This window comes from Ranitomeya imitator, chromosome 4 (assembly GCF_032444005.1).
Source record: "Ranitomeya imitator isolate aRanImi1 chromosome 4, aRanImi1.pri, whole genome shotgun sequence".
Lineage (NCBI taxonomy): Eukaryota > Metazoa > Chordata > Amphibia > Anura > Dendrobatidae > Ranitomeya > Ranitomeya imitator.
Window position 1 is genome coordinate 640,136,141 of NC_091285.1, and position 22,543 is coordinate 640,158,683.

Consider the following 22,543-nt stretch of genomic DNA (forward strand, 5'->3'; position numbering starts at 1 on the left):
GCTCAACTCCCAGACCTACTGACAGTTTCTGGAAAAAACTTCTTCAAGCAGTGGTACAGGAAGAAGTCAGTATCGTTCAAGAGAAACATGATTTTCATGCAGGACAATGCTCCATCACATGCCTCCAACTACTCCACAGCGTGGCTGGCCAGTAAAGGTCTCAAAGAAGAAAAAATAATGACATGGCCCCCTTGTTCACCTGATCTGAACCCCATAGAGAACCTGTGGTCCATCATAAAATGTGAGATCTACAGGGAGGGAAAACTGTCCACATCTCGGAACAGTGTCTGGAGGCTGTGGTGGCTGCTGCACGCAATGTTGGTCGTAAACAGATCAAGCAACTGACAGAATCTATGGATGGAGGCTGCTGAGTGTCATCATAAAGAAAGGTGGCTATATCGGTCACTAATTTTATGGGGTTTTGTTTTTGCATGTCAGAAATGTTTATTTCTAAATTTTGTGCAGTTATATTGGTTTACCTGGTGAAAATAAACAAGTGAGATGGGAATATATTTGGTTTTTTATTAAGTTGCCTAATAATTCTGCACAGTAATAGTTACCTGCACAAACAGATATCCTCCTAAGATAGCCAAATCTAAAAAAAAACCACTCCAACTTCCAAAAATATTAAGCTTTGATATTTATGAGTCTTATGGGTTGATTGAGAACATAGTTGTTGATCAATAATAAAAAATAATCCTCTAAAATACAACTTGCCTAATAATTCTGCACACAGTGTAAATGTCACTGTTCTTCTGAATCTGGGGTTGTTTTTCTTTTGTTCCTACAACTCATCGTTCCTGAGATATGACCCACCTTTTCACTGTAAAAGACTAGTGTTTCTGACCAACTGGGCATGGTCCTCAAAGACAATCCCATAGAGAATAGTTAAAGATCACGCCCCCTTGGTAGCATGACTAGATTTATATACAGGGAAGAGGAGGCCATATTTCAGGCACGGAGAGAGGCAGGAACAAAAGAAAAACAACCGCAGACTCAGGAGAAGAGTAGTATTTTGAGCAAGTTAAAAAATTACATATTTTTGACAAGTAACCGGTAACCCTTTTTTAATACCTTTTTAAATGTTTTTGCAGGCAGTATAAAATTTAACTTGTATGCCCATGTCTTGTATCAAAGTCCCCGCACTATCCCTGCCAAGGTCTATCAATCATTCTCCTCCAATCAGTGTAGACTAAGGTGTTGAACAAATGTACCGGTACCAGGCTGATGTATCTAATACCTCTTTCTATTTCTCAGGCCACCTCCTCCAGTAATTATTTCCCTATGTGGGGCACTTGTATGGGTTTCCAGATTCTTACTGCCTTAACATCCGGGAAGAATTTATTAAATAAGACGTCAGCTAATAACATATCCCTTCCGCTCATCTTCACTGATGGTAAGCAGCACAGCCCATCTGAAAGGCAATTGTGCATGAAGCCACTGGAATAAGTATGAGGGGACACGTAAATGTTTGAGTTTGTCCACACTTGAGAAAAAAGTTTTATTCGGGTACAATAAAATGACCTGAACCCCATTCGAGTCAAAGGGGGGCCCAAATATCTGGCAGTTCCCACGCTGTCCTCTGTGTGACAGTGCGGAAAACAGCAACTCTGACCAGCGTTAAATTACTGACGTCACCGCTGGTGACAACCGCTGGATATTGCGGTTCCCACGCTGTCACGCATAGGACAGTATGTGAGCCAGAGGCTGTGACTGGAGGTGGCAAGGTTACTGCCGGACAGGCACTGGCGGATGACTACTACTGTCACCAGCGTCTTCTCCTCTCACTGATAGTATCAAGAGTATGTGACACTGATGAGAGTATTCAGCAGCCAGTGCCTGAGCAAAGAAAGAAATATGTGAGTGAGTGTGTATCTTACTGTATTTGGCTTATAAACAATAAAAGAAAAAAATTAAGTGGGGTCCCCTTTATTTTTAACACCCAGCTGAGGGAAAGCAGACAGCTGGGGGCTGGTGTAATTATACTGGGAAGAGGCCAATAACCATGAAGCTTCTCATTCTATTAATATCAGCGCACAGCTGTTTGCATAGCCTTTACATGTTATTAAAATGGGGGACCCCCCAAAAAATTAAGCTAAACAGACAGCTGCGAGCTGATATTGATAGCCTGGGAAGGGGGACAGATTTATGGCAGACCTCTTTGGATTATTTCATTTTTAAAGGTAATAAATAGGTAAAAGAGGGTAATGTTGGGGAGTGCTTTACACAAATAAGGGACTTTTCTCTGTGTGTGTTTATTGCTTTTGACTACAAGGTTAGTAATGGGGGTGCTATAGATGCCTCTCCATTACTAATACCTGGGCTTGATGTCAGCAGACATTACACAGCTGATATCAACCCCAAAACCATTATTCCCCTTGTCAACACACCAGGGCAAGTGGGAAGAGCTGAAGCTGAGAGCCAGAATTGATGCATCTAAGGCTTGGTTCCCATTGCGTTAATGGGAACGCGCTAACGGACAGCGTTGCACGGCGAAATTAATGCCGTGCAACGCGTCCGTTAGCGCGCCCATTCACGGCAATGGGAACGCGCAGCACTAGCGCGTGCCATATTCGGCATGCGCTAGCGACGCGCCGGTGTTTCCTGGCGCGCCGCGGACGCTGCTTGCAGAGTCCGAGGCGCACCCGCGGTCCGTTCCCCGCTCTCGCAGATCGGGGATCTGCGAGAGTGGGGACGTTACCGCGACCCCGGGACGCGGCCACATTAAAAACATTGCGTTAGCGCAACCCGCTAGCGCTAAACGGGTTGCACTAACGCAATGTGACCCTAGCCTAATAGATACGCTATTTTTGGGGTGGCTTAGGGATGGTGCTATTATTCTGGGATGTGGACAATATCCATGGCCCTTTCCCAGGCTATTTCAGCTGTCTGTTTAGCCTTTGCTGGTTATTAAAAAATAGGGGGTGACCCATGTAATTTTTTTTCGGTTCCCTTATATAGGATCATGGAATTGACATTGTAAGAGAGTGAGTGACTCACACATCAGGAATGGACAGTTGTGACTTGTACAGACTAATGTGGCCATCTACTGGTCAGAGCTAAGAGATGCGAGAGCCACGGAGAAACTAAAATGAAAACTTTGGCTGTCCGTGCAGAGGAGAGAGATCAGAGGCACAGGGTCATGTGATCTACTGTAACACAGTTAGAAAATATAAAAATCCCTGAGGCAAAGGCAGAGGATAAGTCATTGGCCAGACTTGCATCAAGTCGGATGTGCACTGTCAACTGAATTGGCTTATAGCTGCACCTCAGAAGAAGATGAGCAGTGGGAAGGGATGTCCTTACCCAGACCAGGAAGCCTAATCAATGAAAAGGAGAATTGTTCAGGAGAGCAGCAGGATGAGGTCCTTACCTAGGCCAGAAGGCCTAATCAACGAAATTGAGAAATCAGTCAGGAAAGCAGTGGGACAAGGTCCTTACCCAGGCCAGAAGGCCGAATAAACAGAAAAGAGAAATTACTCGAGAGAGCAGTGGGACGAGGCCCTTAGCCCAGGCATGGAAGCCTAATCAACGAAACAGAGACATCGCTCAGGAGAGCAGCAGGGCGAGGTCCTTAGTCCATGCAGGAGGCTTAATCAACGGAACGGAAAAATCTCTCAGGAGAGAGGTTTAGATAAAAGACTATGGCCACAATTCATAAAAACCTGGGATCTTTACACTGGTCTTAATGAGGAGGTGGGGTGAAGTACGAGGCTCTTAATTCATTAAGAGGCGTACACCTCTTAATGAATCCGACGCGTCTGACGAGTAACTGTGCGCATCCTGGTAGAATAAGATGTGGTGTAATGAACGCCAGCTGCTCATCATGGACTTGACAAGCGGCGGTCGCCCTGCTTCTTGTTTTGCTCCAGCTACGCTCACTTTGTCGAAGCTGAGTGAAAATGGCTTGAGAACATCAAAATTTGAAAACATTTAGCGCAACCTTGATTTTCACTAAAATTTGGGATCTTTTTACAGCTGGCGTATAAGCTTTGATGAATTGAACCTTATATCTATATGCGATCTGTGGAAGTCAAGATAAATTACTGAAGTTCATCTCAGAGGACGGTGGCAGTCTTCCTCCTGAAGAGTCTTCTCTGGTGGTTTTACCACCATTTTCACTTCCACTGTCAGCATCTTTTTTCGATTATTTAAACTATAATTAGAGTGCAGCTTCGTAGCAGAAGCTGCCCGAACGATGGACATGCTACATCTTTAACCTCTTCACAGTTTCCGAACCCTGGAGCAGTTAAAAAATAAAATTAACAAAAGACTGAACATGTGCACAGCAATGCTGTTTTTACATTGCTGTGCATTATGTTCATTTTTGTGGCATGAAAAAGACATCGTGTGCACATACTCTTAGGTGGAATTCTAATTTCTGGTCTACGTGTCAATGTTTCTCTCTTTTTTTCTTTTTTTCAGCTCATCGTTTTCGGGCAAATTGTGCAAAGTCCACATGGAAATGTAATGTTTTACCAGATCCATTAAGCTGACATTCAAACCTTTTGGAGATAGTGTTTTTAATTTCTACATCGGATATATTTCTTGTTTCTTGAGTGTATCCAGCATCGGACTAGGAGCCAAGGAGCCACATGTACCTGACTCCAGGGCCCCGCTTTTCAGCTACATTCAAATGTGACATTATCCTCAATCACAAATTTATATAACAATGACCTGGGTAGATTGTTAAATGAATAAGGTGCTGCCTTTGTACATAGTGATTCAAGTATGTAGTGACAAGCACTGTGGGTGGACACTTTTGCACATGGGCCCACCAGAGGATTCTCCTGTTTCCCGTGGGCCAGTCCAAGCCTGAGTGTATCCAATATGTTATTCACATGTTCTATTATGGGATCGATTGGAATAAGAGAGCCAGGTTCCGGGTTGTTTGGGTGAAAAATAGCACAATACCTGTGTTAGGACTGGCGGAACGCACCAAGAAAGATGTAATAGATGCGTTCGCAGTCCGGGGTCCACCGTGCAGGTAAAAACCTGCTGCTAGTAAATGGCAGCGTAATATGGCGGTGGAAGCGAACCCGGTAAAACCACAGGTCCGCAATACCGCACTAAAGAGTGCAAGCAAGGAGTCAGCGAACACAACCCCAAGACACAGGATTGAAGTCCGATTAGACCACTTGCTGACACAACACCGCAACAGGGTGTGTTAGGCAACTCTTATAATTAGAGCACCGAAGTGCGAACTGTGCCGTGCTGGCAGGCACCACTAAGCACCCAGACGTGGGTCAGGAAGCGCAATACTGGCGCGTGGCGCCGCACTGGCGGTCACAGCAATAAACGCTGATACGTGTGTGACACGATGAGTGATTAGTCGGGCGCTAGATAGCAGCCATACGCGAACAGTCATACAATAGGGTAGGGGTATTTAATGAACGACTTGCACTCACAACAAACACACGTATTCAATTGTAAGACAATACTAGCGCATGGCCGTGCGGTCATGCGCAGTTTATATAGCAGCAGCACAGGAAGTGGCTACAGTACCTTTGCCCTTCCAAGACCTGCCAAAAGGACCAATGGAATGTGCTGCAGAGCCTGAGCACATGACCCTCGATCTCCAACGGGAGATCTTACCCTGGACATGCTCAGTACGTGCAGACAAGGACTTAGTCCCAGAGAAGTCCGCTCGCTGCTGACCAGCACTGACTTTAATGGCAGAGACTGGAGAAGCAGCAGTAACTCTCAGAACAGAGTGAGAATGAGCAAGACGCTGGGACCGATGTCTTTGCTGAGCAGACTCCACTGCGGCTGGACAAGAATAGGAGACCGCAGCGGAGGTGGCTCGAGATTCCCCCTGTGCAGAAGCGGGAACTCGACCCCTAACATTACCCCCCCTCCTAGGGCCCCCCCTCTTTGGGCCTCGCTACGTTCGAAGGCAGCAATGAGCTGCGGAGCCTGAATGTGCTCAGCAGGCTCCCAGGATCTATCCTCAGGACCGTAACCCCTCCAATCCACCAAATAAAATTTTTTGCCACGAACCACCTTGTACCCCAAAATAGCGTTCACCTCGTAATCGTCCGTAGACGAACCCGACGTCCCAGTAGATGACTCAGAAAACCGGGACATGTAGACGGGCTTAAGGAGGGACACGTGAAAGGTGTCGGTGATACCCAGGCGTGGAGGAAGGGCCAGACGGTAAACCACAGGATTAACCTGTTCGAGGACCTTAAAAGGACCTAAGTAGCGAGGTGCAAACTTGGTAGACTCAACTCGCAGCCTGATGTTACGGGCGGAGAGCCACACTAAGTCGCCAGGAGCAAAGGTTGGAGCGGGGCACCGATGTGCGTCGGCGGAGGACCTCATTCTCTCCTTGGAAGCCTGAATGGCATCCTGAGTGCGATCCCAAATGTCCCGTGCCTCCACAGCCCAGTCTGCCACCCTGGAATCGGCGGAAGACACGGGCATGGGCACAGGTACCCGCGGATGCTGACCATAGTTAAGGAGGAATGGAGTCTGTCCAGTGGAATCAGCGACGGCATTGTTAAGAGCAAACTCCGCCCATGGTAGCAAAGATGCCCAGTCATCCTGCTTAGCCGAAACAAAATGTCGCAGATATGTGACCAAGGTCTGGTTGGCTCTCTCTACCAACCCATTCGTCTCGGGATGATAAGCCGAAGAGAGATTCAACTCGATACTGAGAAGACGACAAAGCTCTCTCCAGAACCGAGACGCAAACTGGGGACCTCGGTCACTGACAATTTTGTCTGGCATACCGTGAAGACGAAAGATGTGTTTGACAAACAACGCTGCCAAGGCCCGTGCAGAAGGTAACCGGGGAAGCGGCACCAAATGCACCATTTTAGAAAAATGGTCGGTGATTACCCAAATAATGGTACAGCCACGAGACTTGGGCAGACCCACAACAAAATCCATCCCGACCATCTCCCAGGGCCTGTCTGCCACCGGCAGAGGTTATAACAAACCAGCTGGCCGTTGTCGGGAAGACTTATTCTTGGCACAAGAGACACATGCCTGAACGTAGTCTCCGACGTCACGAACCATATGTGGCCACCAGTACGTCCTCGCCAGTAGCTCAGATGTCCTTTTTGCCCCAAAGTGTCCACCTACTCTGGATGAATGAGCCCAAGCGAGAACCTCCGGACGCAAATTGATGGGAACAAAAGTCTTGCCCGGGGGCACAGACTCCAGCGAAACCGGAGCTACAGTTCTCAGACTCTCCGAAGGGACAATGAGCCGAGGCTCGTCCTCCTCCTCCTCAGCTGACACGAAGGAGCGAGAGAGAGCGTCAGCACGAATGTTCTTCTCCCCGGCGAGATAATGTAGGGTAAAGTGGAACCGGGAGAAAAACAAGGACCATCTGGCCTGACGAGAATTCAGCCGCTGGGCTGTTTGTAAATAGACCAAATTCTTGTGATCCGTGAAAACTTGGAATGGGAACCGAGCACCCTCCAAGAGATGTCTCCACTCCGAAAAGGCCAACTTCATTGCCAGCAACTCTCTATCCCCGATGGAGTAATTTCTCTCCGCTGGTGTGAAAGTCTTTGAGAAAAAGAAGCATGGGTGTTTCCGACCCTGAGCATCCTTTTGATAGAGGACTGCTCCAGCACCAACGGATGAGGCATCCACTTCCAAAAGGAATGGCTTACCCACATCGGGACGATGTAAGATAGGAGCACTGGCAAAATGGGACTTTATAGAAGAGAAGGCCTTGGAAACCCCTTCGGACCACGATTTGGGATTCGCTCCCTTCTTGGTGAGGGATACCAAGGGAGCTACCAAAGTTGAGAAGTGGGGAATGAACTGGCGATAGTAATTTATGAACCCCATAAAGCGCTGCACCGCTTTAAGAGAATGGGGTTCCTGCCAGTCCATCACTGCTTGTAGTTTGGCAGGATCCATAGCCAATCCCTGGGCCGAGATGATATAGCCCAGGAAAGGCAAGGACTCCTGTTCAAACACACACTTCTCCAACTTTGCATATAAGGAATTCGCCCGTAAGAGTTCGAAGACTCTGCCAACATCTCTCCGGTGGGAGTCAATATCTGGAGAGAAGATGAGAATATCATCCAGATAGACTACAACCGAGGTGGAAAGCATATCCCGGAAGATATCGTTGACAAAGTCCTGAAAAACGGCTGGGGCATTACAGAGCCCGAAGGGCATCACCATGTACTCATAGTGCCCATCCCTGGTATTGATAGCCGTTTTCCATTCGTCCCCCTCACGGATGCGAATTAAGTTGTTGGCACCCCGCAGATCTAGTTTGGTGAATATCTTTGCTCCCCTTAGCCTGTCAAAGAGCTCCGATATCAGGGGCAACGGGTACTTATTTTTAATGGTGATAGCATTGAGACCCCTGTAATCAATGCAAGGACATAATTCCCCTTTCTTCTTCTGTACGAAGAAGAATCCCGCCCCTGCAGGAGACACTGACTTCCTAATGAATCCTCTTGCCAAATTCTCCTGGATGTATTGAGATATAGCCTCCGTCTCAGGGAGAGAGAGGGGATATACCCTTCCCCGAGGAGGTTCAGCTCCAGGCAAGAGGTCAATAGGACAGTCATAGGGGCGATGAGGCGGTAGAGTCTCTGCTGCCTTTTTAGAGAATACATCTGCATAGCACCAATAGTACCTTGGAAGAGATGAAAGGTCTGCGGGTACCTCGGTAGTAGAGACCTGTACACACTCACTCACACACCTGCCCATACAAGACTTACTCCAACCCAATATTCTCCCAGAGGACCACTCAATATGTGGGGAGTGGTAACGGAGCCAGGGTATTCCCAGTAAAATCTCATCCATTCCCTCGGGTAGGACTAGAAGGGAAATAATCTCCTGGTGGGAAGGGGACATGGACAACGAGAATGGAACAGTCTGGTGTGTGATTTGTTGTGGAAGTGTCGACCCATTCACAACTCTAACAGTTACAGGTTTGGCGAGCATAACAATTGGTACAGCGTGGCGCAGAGCAAAAGCAGAGGACATGAAATTTCCCTCTGCTCCTGAATCCACACAAAGCTCTACTGGTAGAGTGGATGAGTCAAACAGGATTGTCCCTTTAAAGGACAGTTTGGAGGAAAAAGCCGCTGTGTCTAGTGAACCTCCCCCTAAGGTTACTAGACGCGATCGTTTTCCCGACCGCCGTGGACACTTATTAGTGTAATGTCCTCGTTGGTGACAATTTTTACAAACCATGGGTACTCGAGCGGCCTGAGACTTAGGTCCCGCTCGAGAAACCTCCATGGGCTCATGGGAGTCGGACGCCAAAACGGAAGATTCAAGAGGTCTGGCGAAGGTGGGAGCCAGTTTAAACCTCTGCCTACACTGGGTCTGCTCTAACTGTTATGGCTGGCAATCAGGCAACACAGCGTGCAGTAATCAGCGCACATACAGAGATCTGGCAATAACCCAAAACAATAGGACGAGCTCTGAGACGTGGAATCTCTGTAGACTGCAGTACCTGATCTATCCTCACACAACTGGAAGCAGCAGTGGATTGCGCCTATCCACTACCTATGCAACTCGGCACTGCCTGAGGAGCTGACTAGCCTGAAGATAGAAATACAAGCCTGACTTACCTCAGAGAAATACCCCAAAGGAACAGGCAGCCCCCACATATAATGACTGTTAGCAAGATGAAAAGACAAACGCAGGAATGAAATAGATTCAGCAAAGTGAGGCCCGATATTCTAGACAGAGCGAGGATAGCAAAGAGAACTATGCAGTCTACAAAAAACCCCAAAACGAAAACCACGCAAAGGGGCAAAAAGACCCACCGTGCCGAACTAACAGCACGGCGGTGCACCCCTTTGCTTCTCAGAGCTTCCAGCAAAAGATAATAACAAGCTGGACAGAAAAAACAGAAAACAAACTAGAAGCACTTATCTAGCAGAGCAGCAGGCCCAAGGAAAGATGCAGTAGCTCAGATCCAACACTGGAACATTGACAAGGAGCAAGGAAGACAGACTCAGGTGGAGCTAAATAGCAAGGCAGCCAACGAGCTCACCAAAACACCTGAGGGAGGAAGCCCAGAGACTGCAATACCACTTGTGACCACAGAAGTGAACTCAGCCACAGAATTCACAACAGTACCCCCCCTTGAGGAGGGGTCACCGAACCCTCACCAGAACCCCCAGGCCGACCAGGATGAGCCACATGAAAGGCACGAACAAGATCTGGGGCATGGACATCAGAGGCAAAAACCCAGGAATTATCTTCCTGAGCATAACCCTTCCATTTGACCAGATACTGGAGTTTCCGTCTAGAGACACGAGAATCCAAAATCTTCTCCACAATATACTCCAATTCCCCCTCCACCAAAACAGGGGCAGGAGGCTCCACAGATGGAACCATAGGTGCCACGTATCTCCTCAACAACGACCTATGGAATACATTATGTATGGAAAAGGAGTCTGGGAGGGTCAGACGAAAAGACACCGGATTGAGAATCTCAGAAATCCTATACGGACCAATAAAACGAGGTTTAAATTTAGGAGAGGAAACCTTCATAGGTATATGACGAGAAGATAACCAAACCAGATCCCCAACACGAAGTCGGGGTCCCACACGGCGTCTGCGATTAGCGAAAAGCTGAGCCTTCTCCTGGGACAAGGTCAAATTGTCCACTACCTGAGTCCAGATCTGCTGCAACCTGTCCACCACATTATCCACACCAGGACAGTCCGAAGACTCAACCTGTCCTGAAGAGAAACGAGGATGGAACCCAGAATTGCAGAAAAATGGAGAGACCAAGGTAGCCGAGCTGGCCCGATTATTAAGGGCGAACTCAGCCAACGGCAAAAATGACACCCAATCATCCTGGTCAGCGGAAACAAAACATCTCAGATATGTTTCCAAGGTCTGATTGGTTCGTTCGGTCTGGCCATTAGTCTGAGGATGGAAGGCCGAGGAAAAAGATAGGTCAATGCCCATCCTACCACAAAAGGCTCGCCAGAACCTCGAGACAAACTGGGAACCTCTGTCAGAAACAATATTCTCAGGAATGCCATGTAAACGAACCACATGCTGGAAGAACAAAGGCACCAAATCAGAGGAGGAAGGCAATTTAACCAAGGGCACCAGATGGACCATTTTAGAATAGCGATCACAGACCACCCAAATGACAGACATCTTTTGAGAAACGGGAAGGTCAGAAATGAAATCCATCGAAATATGTGTCCAAGGCCTCTTCGGGACCGGCAAGGGCAAAAGCAACCCACTGGCACGTGAACAGCAGGGCTTAGCCCTAGCACAAATTCCACAGGACTGCACAAAAGCACGCACATCCCGTGACAGAGATGGCCACCAGAAGGATCTAGCAACCAACTCCCTGGTACCAAAGATTCCTGGATGACCGGCCAGCACCGAACAATGAAGTTCAGAGATAACTTTACTAGTCCACCTATCAGGGACGAACAGTTTCTCGGCCGGACAACGATCAGGTTTATTAGCCTGAAATTTCTGCAACACTCTCCGCAAATCAGGGGAGATGGCAGACACAATGACTCCTTCCTTGAGGATACTCGCCGGCTCAGATAACCCCGGAGAGTCGGGCACAAAACTCCTAGACAGAGCATCCGCCTTCACATTTTTAGAGCCCGGAAGGTATGAAATCACAAAATCAAAACGAGCAAAAAACAACGACCAACGGGCCTGTCTAGGATTCAAGCGCTTGGCAGACTCAAGATAAGTAAGGTTCTTATGATCAGTCAAAACCACCACGCGATGCTTAGCACCCTCAAGCCAATGACGCCACTCCTCGAATGCCCACTTCATGGCCAGCAACTCTCGGTTGCCCACATCATAATTACGCTCAGCAGCAGAAAATTTCCTGGAAAAGAAAGCACATGGTTTGAACACTGAGCAACCAGAACCTCTCTGTGACAAAACCGCCCCTGCACCAATCTCAGAAGCATCAACCTCGACCTGGAACGGAAGAGAAACATCAGGTTGACACAACACAGGGGCACAGCAAAAACGACGCTTCAACTCCTGAAAAGCTTCCACGGCAGCAGAAGACCAATTAACCAAATCAGCACCCTTCTTGGTCAAATCGGTCAATGGTCTGGCAATGCTAGAAAAATTACAGATGAAGCGACGATAAAAATTAGCAAAGCCCAGGAATTTCTGCAAACTTTTTAGAGATGTCGGCTGAGTCCAATCCTGGATGGCCTGAACCTTAACCGGATCCATCTCGATAGTAGAAGGGGAAAAGATGAACCCCAAAAATGAAACTTTCTGCACACCGAAGAGACACTTTGATCCCTTCACGAACAAGGAATTAGCACGCAGTACCTGGAAAACCATTCTGACTTGCTTCACATGAGACTCCCAATCATCTGAGAAGATCAAAATGTCATCCAAGTAAACAATCAAGAATTTATCCAGATACTCACGGAAAATGTCATGCATAAAAGACTGAAAAACAGATGGAGCATTGGCAAGTCCGAACGGCATCACCAGATACTCAAAATGACCCTCGGGCGTATTAAATGCCGTTTTCCATTCATCTCCCTGCCTGATTCTCACCAGATTATACGCACCACGAAGATCAATCTTAGTAAACCAACTAGCCCCCTTAATCCGAGCAAACAAGTCAGAAATCAATGGCAAGGGATACTGAAACTTAACAGTGATCTTATTAAGAAGGCGGTAATCAATACACGGTCTTAGCGAACCATCCTTCTTGGCTACAAAAAAGAACCCTGCTCCCAATGGTGACGACGATGGGCGAATATGTCCCTTCTCCAGGGACTCCTTCACATAACTGCGCATAGCGGTGTGTTCAGGTACGGACAAATTAAATAAACGACCCTTAGGGAATTTACTACCAGGAATCAAATCGATAGCACAATCACAATTCCTATGCGGAGGTAGGGCATCAGACTTGGACTCTTCAAATACATCCTGAAAGTCCGACAAGAACTCTGGGATGTCAGAAGGAATGGATGACGAAATAGACAAAAATGGAACATCACCATGTACTCCCTGACAACCCCAGCTGGTTACCGACATAGAGTTCCAATCCAATACTGGATTATGGGTTTGTAGCCATGGCAACCCCAACACGACCACATCATGCAAATTATGCAGTACCAAAAAGCGAATAACTTCCTGATGTGCAGGAGCCATGCACATGGTCAGCTGGGCCCAGTACTGAGGCTTATTCTTGGCCAGAGGTGTAGCATCAATTCCTCTCAACGGAATAGGACACCGCAAAGGCTCCAAGAAAAATCCACAACGTTTAGCATAATCCAAATCCATCAGATTCAGGGCAGCGCCTGAATCCACAAACGCCATGACAGAATATGATGACAAAGAGCACATTAAGGTAATGGACAAAAGGAATTTGGACTGTACAGTACCAATAACGGCAGAGCTATCGAACCGCCTAGTGCGTTTAGGACAATTAGAAATAGCATGAGTAGAATCACCACAATAGAAACACAGTCTGTTCAGACGTCTGTGTTCGTGCCGTTCTACTTTAGTCATAGTCCTGTCGCACTGCATAGGCTCAGGTTTACTCTCAGACAATACCGCCAGATGGTGCACAGATTTACGCTCGCGCAAGCGACGACCGATCTGAATGGCCAAGGACATAGACTCATTCAAACCAGCAGGCATAGGAAATCCCACCATTACATCCTTAAGAGCTTCAGAGAGACCCTTTCTGAACAAAGCCGCTAGTGCAGATTCATTCCACAGAGTGAGTACTGACCATTTTCTAAATTTCTGATAATATACTTCTACATCATCCTGACCCTGGCATAAAGCCAGCAGATTTTTCTCAGCTTGATCCACTGAATTAGGCTCATCGTAAAGCAATCCCAGCGCCTGGAAAAATGCATCAACATTACTCAATGCAGAATCTCCTGGTGCAAGAGAAAACGCCCAGTCCTGTGGGTCGCCGCGCAAAAAAGAAATAATAATCAAAACCTGTTGAATAGGATTACCAGAAGAATGAGGTTTCAAGGCCAAAAATAGCTTACAATTATTTCTGAAGCTCAGGAACTTAGTTCTGTCACCAAAAAACAAATCAGGAATCGGAATTCTTGGTTCTAGCATCGATTTCTGATCAATAGTATCTTGAATCTTTTGTACATTTACAACGAGATTATCCATTGAGGAGCACAGAGCCTGAATATCCATGTCCACAGCTGTGTCCTGAAGCACTCTAATGTCTAGGGGAAAAAAAAGACTGAAGACAGAGCTAAGAAAAAAAAATGATGTCAGGATTTCTTTTTTCCCTCTATTGGAAATCATTGAATGGCTCCTTGTACTGTTATGGCTGGCAATCAGGCAACACAGCGTGCAGTAATCAGCGCACATACAGAGATCTGGCAATAACCCAAAACAATAGGACGAGCTCTGAGACGTGGAATCTCTGTAGACTGCAGTACCTGATCTATCCTCACACAACTGGAAGCAGCAGTGGATTGCGCCTATCCACTACCTATGCAACTCGGCACTGCCTGAGGAGCTGACTAGCCTGAAGATAGAAATACAAGCCTGACTTACCTCAGAGAAATACCCCAAAGGAACAGGCAGCCCCCACATATAATGACTGTTAGCAAGATGAAAAGACAAACGCAGGAATGAAATAGATTCAGCAAAGTGAGGCCCGATATTCTAGACAGAGCGAGGATAGCAAAGAGAACTATGCAGTCTACAAAAAACCCCAAAACGAAAACCACGCAAAGGGGCAAAAAGACCCACCGTGCCGAACTAACAGCACGGCGGTGCACCCCTTTGCTTCTCAGAGCTTCCAGCAAAAGATAATAACAAGCTGGACAGAAAAAACAGAAAACAAACTAGAAGCACTTATCTAGCAGAGCAGCAGGCCCAAGGAAAGATGCAGTAGCTCAGATCCAACACTGGAACATTGACAAGGAGCAAGGAAGACAGACTCAGGTGGAGCTAAATAGCAAGGCAGCCAACGAGCTCACCAAAACACCTGAGGGAGGAAGCCCAGAGACTGCAATACCACTTGTGACCACAGAAGTGAACTCAGCCACAGAATTCACAACATCTAACCTTCATTCGTGAAAACGGAGGTCGATGCGGGTAGATAGAGAAATAAGCTCCTCCAGTGTGGCGGGTATCTCCCTGGTGGCTAAGGTGTCCTTCACGTGGTCTGCCAGTCCCCTCCAGAACACCGGAATTAGAACTTTATCCGACCACTCTAACTCCGAGGCTAGAGTCCGGAACTGGATGGCAAACTGACTGTCCACGGACGAACCCTGAGTGATTGTCAATAACTGGAGCGCGGTATCGTGTGTAATACGGGGTCCCAAAAAGACCTGCTTCAGAGCGTCCAGAAAGAGTGGAGCACTCTGTACCACACGGTCATCACGCTCCCAAAGTGGCGTTGCCCACTCCAACGCCCTGCCCGACAAGAGAGATAAAATAAATCCCACTTTCGCCCGTTCCGTAGGGAAACGCGCCGCCAGGAGCTCAAGGTGTATGGAGCACTGGCTTACGAATCCGCGACATTGTTTACTGTCACCAGCAAACTTGTCAGGAAGCGGGAGACGGGATAAAGTCGGGGCAGAGGTGGCAGCGGACAAACTGGCTGCGGTTACACTTGCAGCCTGAACAGCGACAGCAGTGACATCCACAGCTGAGGTTGAACGCTCTAGAGCCGCCAACCTTCCCTCCAGCTGCTGGATGTACCGCTGTAAACGCTGATCGTCTGCCATTTACTAGCCAGACCCTGGCGCTAGTATTCTGTTAGGACTGGCGGAACGCACCAAGAAAGATGTAATAGATGCGTTCGCAGTCCGGGGTCCACCGTGCAGGTAAAAACCTGCTGCTAGTAAATGGCAGCGTAATATGGCGGTGGAAGCGAACCCGGTAAAACCACAGGTCCGCAATACCGCACTAAAGAGTGCAAGCAAGGAGTCAGCGAACACAACCCCAAGACACAGGATTGAAGTCCGATTAGACCACTTGCTGACACAACACCGCAACAGGGTGTGTTAGGCAACTCTTATAATTAGAGCACCAAAGTGCGAACTGTGACATGCTGGCAGGCACCACTAAGCACCCAGACGTGGGTCAGGAAGCGCACAACTGGCGCGTGGCGCCGCACTGGCGGTCACAGCAATAGACGCTGATACGTGTGTGACACGTTGAGTGATTAGTCGGGCGCTAGATAGCAGCCATACTCCATACGCGAACAGTCATACAATAGGGTAGGGGTATTTAATGAACGACTTGCACTCACAACAAACACACGTATTCAATTGTAAGACAATACTAGCGCATGGCCGTGCGGTCATGCGCAGTTTATATAGCAGCAGCACAGGAAGTGGCTACAGTACCTTTGCCCTTCCAAGACCTGCCAAAAGGACCAATGGAATGTGCTGCAGAGCCTGAGCACATGACCCTCGATCTCCAACGGGAGATCTTACCCTGGACATGCTCAGTACGTGCAGACAAGGACCTAGTCCCAGAGAAGTCCGCTCGCTGCTGACCAGCACTGACTTTAATGGCAGAGACTGGAGAAGCAGCAGTAACTCTCAGAACAGAGTGAGAATGAGCAAGACGCTGGGACCGACGTCTTTGCTGAGCAGACTCCACTGCGGCTGGACAAGAATGGGAGACCGCAGCGGAGGTGGCTCGAGATTCCCCCTGTGCAGAAGCGGGAACTCGACCCCTAACAACCTGATTCATGAATTTTCTTTTTCGGGCAGGTCTGCTCCAAAACCCACCTGAAAAAAAAAAAGAAAATGCTCCAAAGCATAAACATAAGCATTTCTATGTAAAAACGACTTGCTGTGCACATGTTCAGGCTTTTGAACGTCTTTTAACCTCTTAGGTTTCTAAAAACGCCAAGTGGTTAAAATAAGTGACCGATCCATTCTTCTGGCATTGTTTACTCAGAAGACGCTCTGTATTTCACAATACAAGTCAATGGGAAAGCTCAAAAGGCGCCTCAACTTCTTTTGAAAAAAAAAAAACACTAGCAGTTTCTTCATTGTTCAGTGGAGTGAAAAAATTGACAGCAAAAAAAAAGTCAGAAAAATCACGGGAAATATGGCGGAAATTGTTCTTTTTTCATTTGTTTATTGTAAACAGCAGAAAGTTTGGAAATGTTTCTAAAAAGCCTATATCACCCTTTGTTGATTCCTTCTGTATCTCTTTACAAAACAGATGTTTCTTCTAGCAAAATGTTCCATCATGCCCCCCCTAATTTACTACATGCAGCCTCTCGGGAACATATAACGGCAAATTTCCACCATTATGGAATTACTCCAAAGGTAACAGGGACGCAGAAGTGAATTCTTTTTGTGTGTTATTTCCACACTTAAAAAGTTTGTACTACAATTATATTTTTTTAGTCTCCATGTCTGCAAATCAAAAAAGCTGCTCAATGCAATTAGCTTTTAAAACTGAAGTCCTCTAAAGAGTTTTCAGTCCAGAAATCCACATATGAAAAGTCATCTCCAGCCTAACAGTCCACACATCTGTCCTCCTGTAATTCTTTTCATTCTGTTCAAGCATGTGCATGATATATCTGCATTAAAAGGGAAATGTCATCGGATTAAAACTGTCCTGTCGTGGCCCTGATTTTATTCCTTGCGCTACCCTGATCAAACCGCTATTTGTTTTTTTAAAATCCGCTATACTGTTCCAAAGTTTTAGGCTTTTATATTCAGTACTAATTTTTATGATCTTTGCCTGGAGCCCTGACTCACAGCAGTCTCTGGGGCGTGTCTTTAGGCTGCTTTGCATAATGACCCTGGGAGCCACGCCCCCTTTTAAAGACCATAAAAATGTGTACTAAACAAAACCTCCCATATCTCTGGAACCGTATGGCTGATTTTAATAAAACAAAATGTAGAATACTCAGGAGAGAAGTGGGAATAAAATAAGAGCAAAATCTGGTCACTAATGACATGTTGAAAGGTCCCCTTTAACTGCACAGCAAGAATCAACCTCTTCTCCCATTGTGGGGTGGTGCATGTGCAAGTGCCAAGATTTGTCCACTCTCACCCACCAGTGTTATTTTTCTATATTGCACCCTAAATACGTATATTAGTGTCTATATTTGTTGTACTTGTTTACAAGGAGAGAGCAGGGTGGTTCATTGAGCAGAGAAGAGGTGCAGGGTGCTTCTGGGAACTGTTGTTACCTAGAAGTAAGCAATGATCACATAATTGCAAAAAAAAAAAAACAACAACAGTATTTTGATAGCAGAGCATTGAAGCATGGACTGGATTGAAATGCGTGGAAAGAAATTAAATTGTAAGTTTGTTGGGCGTCTTTTAAGATGTAGTAAATATTTCAAGCCTGTGGACAAATAAGCTAAGACAACCCCTTTATCTGATGCCTATTCACTCCATTATGGCACTCTTCATCTTGTTCTGTAGACCTTCTATGCCAATGAGAAGCTTTCTACATTTTACCGTATTCTGTCTACGAACCATGATCGGGATGGCGAGGAATTCATATCCACCATGGAGGGTGAGCAGGTCATCAGGGGAGCAATTCCTTGTGATGATAGCTGATTCTAGGAGCTATAACCATGTCTCCTCCTCTCACAGCTCGGGAATATCCCATCTATGGAGTGCAGTGGCATCCGGAGGTGAACCGCTTCCAGTGGGAAAGTGATCTCGCCTATCCGCACTCCGTCAACGCCATTTGGTTATCACAGTATATTGCAAACTTCTTTGTGAATGAAGGTAATGATGTGAGCTATCAGCTGAGTGGAGCCATCCTCTGTCACTTTCTACCTAACAGGGTTGTCCACTTGGATAATGTCTCTTTGTTCGAAAGGTCTCTTAATAATAAGCTAATCCCTATATATCCCCTTACTAGGACCTCCAATGCTCAGCTGGTAAAATCTAATAATAAGTGCGCAGTCAGATGGCCTTATAAATCGGACCGAGATCGGAACGCAGTGAACGGACTGGCTAGGCGGTCTCCCGACAAGAGCGTGATAGATCCATATATTTCTATGCATCTGCTATGCTCTGCTCAGGAGAGCCGCAGCAAGTCCAAGCACTGGGGTCCAATTTATAAGGCCATCTGACTGCGCACTAAGAGTATATTCACACAAAGTTTATAATCACGTGTTTTTGGAGCTGGTTGGTTCTGAAAAATTCATGAAAAATCACACAAAAAATGCTTGTAAATTTTTTTTATTGACTTCATTATTTCTTAATACATTTTCAAAACCGACATTAAATCACCACAAAAATGCTAAAGAAACCCCCCCCCCCAAAAAAAACAACAACTTCAAAGCCTAATTTAAACATTAATGAAACACATCAGAGAACGTTAAAAACAACAACAAAACGACTGCATTTCATTAATTGCATTCTGCTTGAAAGACTCGTCATTTTTGATCACCTGAAAAATAGACCGTTTTTTTTTTGCCCTGAAGAGTTTTTATTAACGAAAAGCTTCAAGAAATTTTTACCAAATGTTAAAGTTTTTCTTAGGCAGTGTAACGGGGTCTGCTGTGCTGGGGTACCTCTTTCAGTACCACCCCGTGTTTCAGGAGGTCCACTCTGCTTTTGCTGGATTCTGAATGAAGGACGCTGGCTTGAATTCCTTGATTACATGAGAGCATATAAAAGCTGACTGCTACTCCACGTATTTCCAGTCTAAAAGAACACACTTTATTCACAGAACACAGAATATATAACACAGATACACAGGGCAGGCCAATAGAAAAAGCAGGCCAGACATACATTACAATAGCCGCAGGGGGCCGGAGCCTGCTGATATTTACTGTGGGAATTACAAAGGTGGGGGAGGTCAGAAGGAGAATATCTTGTCCCCTCTGACCAGGGGCGCAGCCTGTTGACTGATGCATTTCACATGGAACCTTTATACATAATATATACTGCATAACATATTCTTGGTGCTGGGGGTTCTGTAACAGGCAGTTTGTAAAAAAACAAAAGAAAAATATAATGTGTATTGAACCATTGCAAAAATTAGTATTTATTGAATGCAAAAGTTAAAAATACAAAAGATTTGTAGGCCAGAAAATATAAAAACAATATGCGAAAAATGGCAATGCACCACAAAATACAGAACTACGAAAAGGCAATACAAATATAAGATGATTGTCAAAATATATTGCATTTTCCATATACTAAACAATTGTGTAAATATGTCATGTAGAATTAAAATACTAGACAATGGAGATCACACTGAGAAAATAACCCATGAAAAGGTAAATACCGTAGAGCATGATAACTCTCTGCCACATCAAAACCAACAATGGGCAGGAGAACAATCAGATAATCTAAACATGAAAAACTAATCCATGATACCTGATTGTGGGGTGATACCAGGTATCCCCAACGCGCGTTTCGGCGCTGTGTCTTCTTCTGGTGTTTTTTCTGAGTGGACCAGAAACAAATGAAAAAAAGCTCCATGTGATCATACCATTGGTGTTAAAATTCATTGCAATGCCCCCAAAGTAGAAATTTAGCATTACTCAGTGTACATTCAAATCATAGGGTTTCTGTGTAATGTGGGACAGGACAACAATACAGGTCCTTAAGAGACAGAAACGCTCCCCAATATAGCAAAAAGGTGGGGATGCTGGACAGAAGACCCCCTCCTATAATTCCTTAATCGGGTATATGAAAATGTCAACCAGCTCCCCATACATTTTAGATCATCATCCGAACCTGTCGAATTCGGCTGGTTCAGCCGAAATTAGTGTCATGTGTATGGGGGCCTTTATTCATAAAATATATCAAAGGACCCATTAATTAGGAAACCCATGAGCACATTGCGGTACTTCATATCCCCTGTGGGGGCACTGTTATTGAATTGGGCACTTAAAAAAAGAAGATTTTTCAGTTTCTTTCTTCTTTCTGTTACAGCCCGAAAGAATTCAAATCACTTCTCAAACCGGAAGGAGGAAGAGTCAGCTCTGATCTATAACTGGCCATCAACATACACAGCGAATATCAGTGGCTACGAGCAGGTGTATTTCTTCGATTAGGAAATTTTCACCAAATTTTGGCCTTTGTTAAACAGAATCAAATGATTACGTTCATTGTTCATAAATCACCATCCTTCATATTGAGGGAGCCGCAACCCTGTACAATCCCCCTGTTAGAAGACTGAAAAAGAAGTGTGGGCAAAATCTATACGCTATCTGAAGGACTATTTATGCTGGTGGTGTAGCAGTGATAGTAGCACTTGATACCCTAAATACGGCAGTGGCTCTCCTTGCAGCACTAATACACTAGATTGTATTTGTCTCCTTATCCTCCTTTCGTGCCCACTGGTGACCCAGGTACCTTCAGACTCTACAGTCACTCACACTCTCTAAGGAAGCGATGGGATAAATCCACCTCCCCCAGAATACAGAGAGTGACCGGGAAGCAGCATACAGAGCCTTATCTGTGTGCATAGTGTTATTTCCTGCCGTATGTACACTTTCAACAACACAGTAGATATGCCATTACATGATCCTCCTTTAAATGATAATGAGATGACTATTTTCATTCTGTCCAAGTCTATACAGAAAAGCCAGCAGTCTTGTTGTAGACGAGGTAGTGTAGGTGTTTCATTATGACCCCATTCACTTTTACTGTATAAGATAGCAATGTAGCAGTGAGCGAGTGAACTTTGGTTGCATGATGGCTGTTGACGCCAAGTTCGCTGTGTAGCCCTAAGCCTTAAAATAAAATATTCTACAATACTAGCACACAATGAAGAAATTATTATATTTTAATGGATTTTTACACAAATCGCTGTGTGTCCAGATCATGATTACATTTTTGCTTTGGTTATTATTATGGAATGTAACGTTCTTGCAATGTCCCATGACTTGGGAATCATACATTATTGTATTGTCATTGTACTGTTTCTGTTATCACTGCTATGCAATCAGGTTTCCTTTTAGAAGTTTGTCCTCTCTCTCATCCTTTTGATCTCCTCTGCTCTGATGTCAGTAATCCCTCCCTTCTTCTTGCCCAGATAGTATATATATCAGCCATGTTGATAAATTCAGAACTATTCAGCTGTGGTTCATAATAGTCTTTTTTACCTACTGTAATTGTGCATCACTACAAGAATTCAGCTTGAAAATAAACCTTCTTCTGGACTCTTCATATGTGCCTCTGTAGCCAAATTAAGCTATTTGATGAAATCTCTTTGTGTGAGTACTAGTACATAGAGACAGACAAGAAACTGAGTCTTAAGAGCCCCACACTTGCAGTTTATGGAGTCAGAATAATTCCTCCTATGAGAAAAGCTCAATGAGAATATTTAAATTATATATATATATATATATATATATATATATATATTTTAGTGTAGTGACCCATAAATGAATGACCAATTAGATTAGATTATTACAGTTTTTACCTATGATTAGAGCATTAGAGCAGTTTGATCAATGTACTTTCAAGTTGCAAACAAAGCCTCAGATCTATGGAACCTGCGCTCCTGATCTCCTTCCACACACGGTCGCCTCTACAATGGCGTACATGCATGTGATATTGCGTTAAGAGTTTTAAAAACACTCCCGGATGTACTATTATGTCTGAAGTGAATTCTGTTCTATGGTATATTTTGATTT

General features: G+C 45.5%; 1 protein-coding gene across 1 annotated transcript in view; it reads left to right on the forward strand.

The window, feature by feature from the left end:
- LOC138677051 (gamma-glutamyl hydrolase-like) overlaps positions 1 to 22,071 on the forward strand; it is a 77,548-nt gene extending 55,477 nt beyond the window's left edge. The window contains exons 7-11 of the mRNA XM_069766871.1: positions 1,258 to 1,396; positions 17,137 to 17,243; positions 18,357 to 18,450; positions 18,531 to 18,668; positions 20,835 to 22,071. Coding sequence (XP_069622972.1) covers positions 1,258 to 1,396; positions 17,137 to 17,243; positions 18,357 to 18,450; positions 18,531 to 18,668; positions 20,835 to 20,956 — 600 coding nt within the window. The 3' untranslated portion in view covers positions 20,957 to 22,071. The remainder of the gene's footprint in view (positions 1 to 1,257; positions 1,397 to 17,136; positions 17,244 to 18,356; positions 18,451 to 18,530; positions 18,669 to 20,834) is intronic.
- Positions 22,072 to 22,543: the final 472 nt, after the last annotated feature.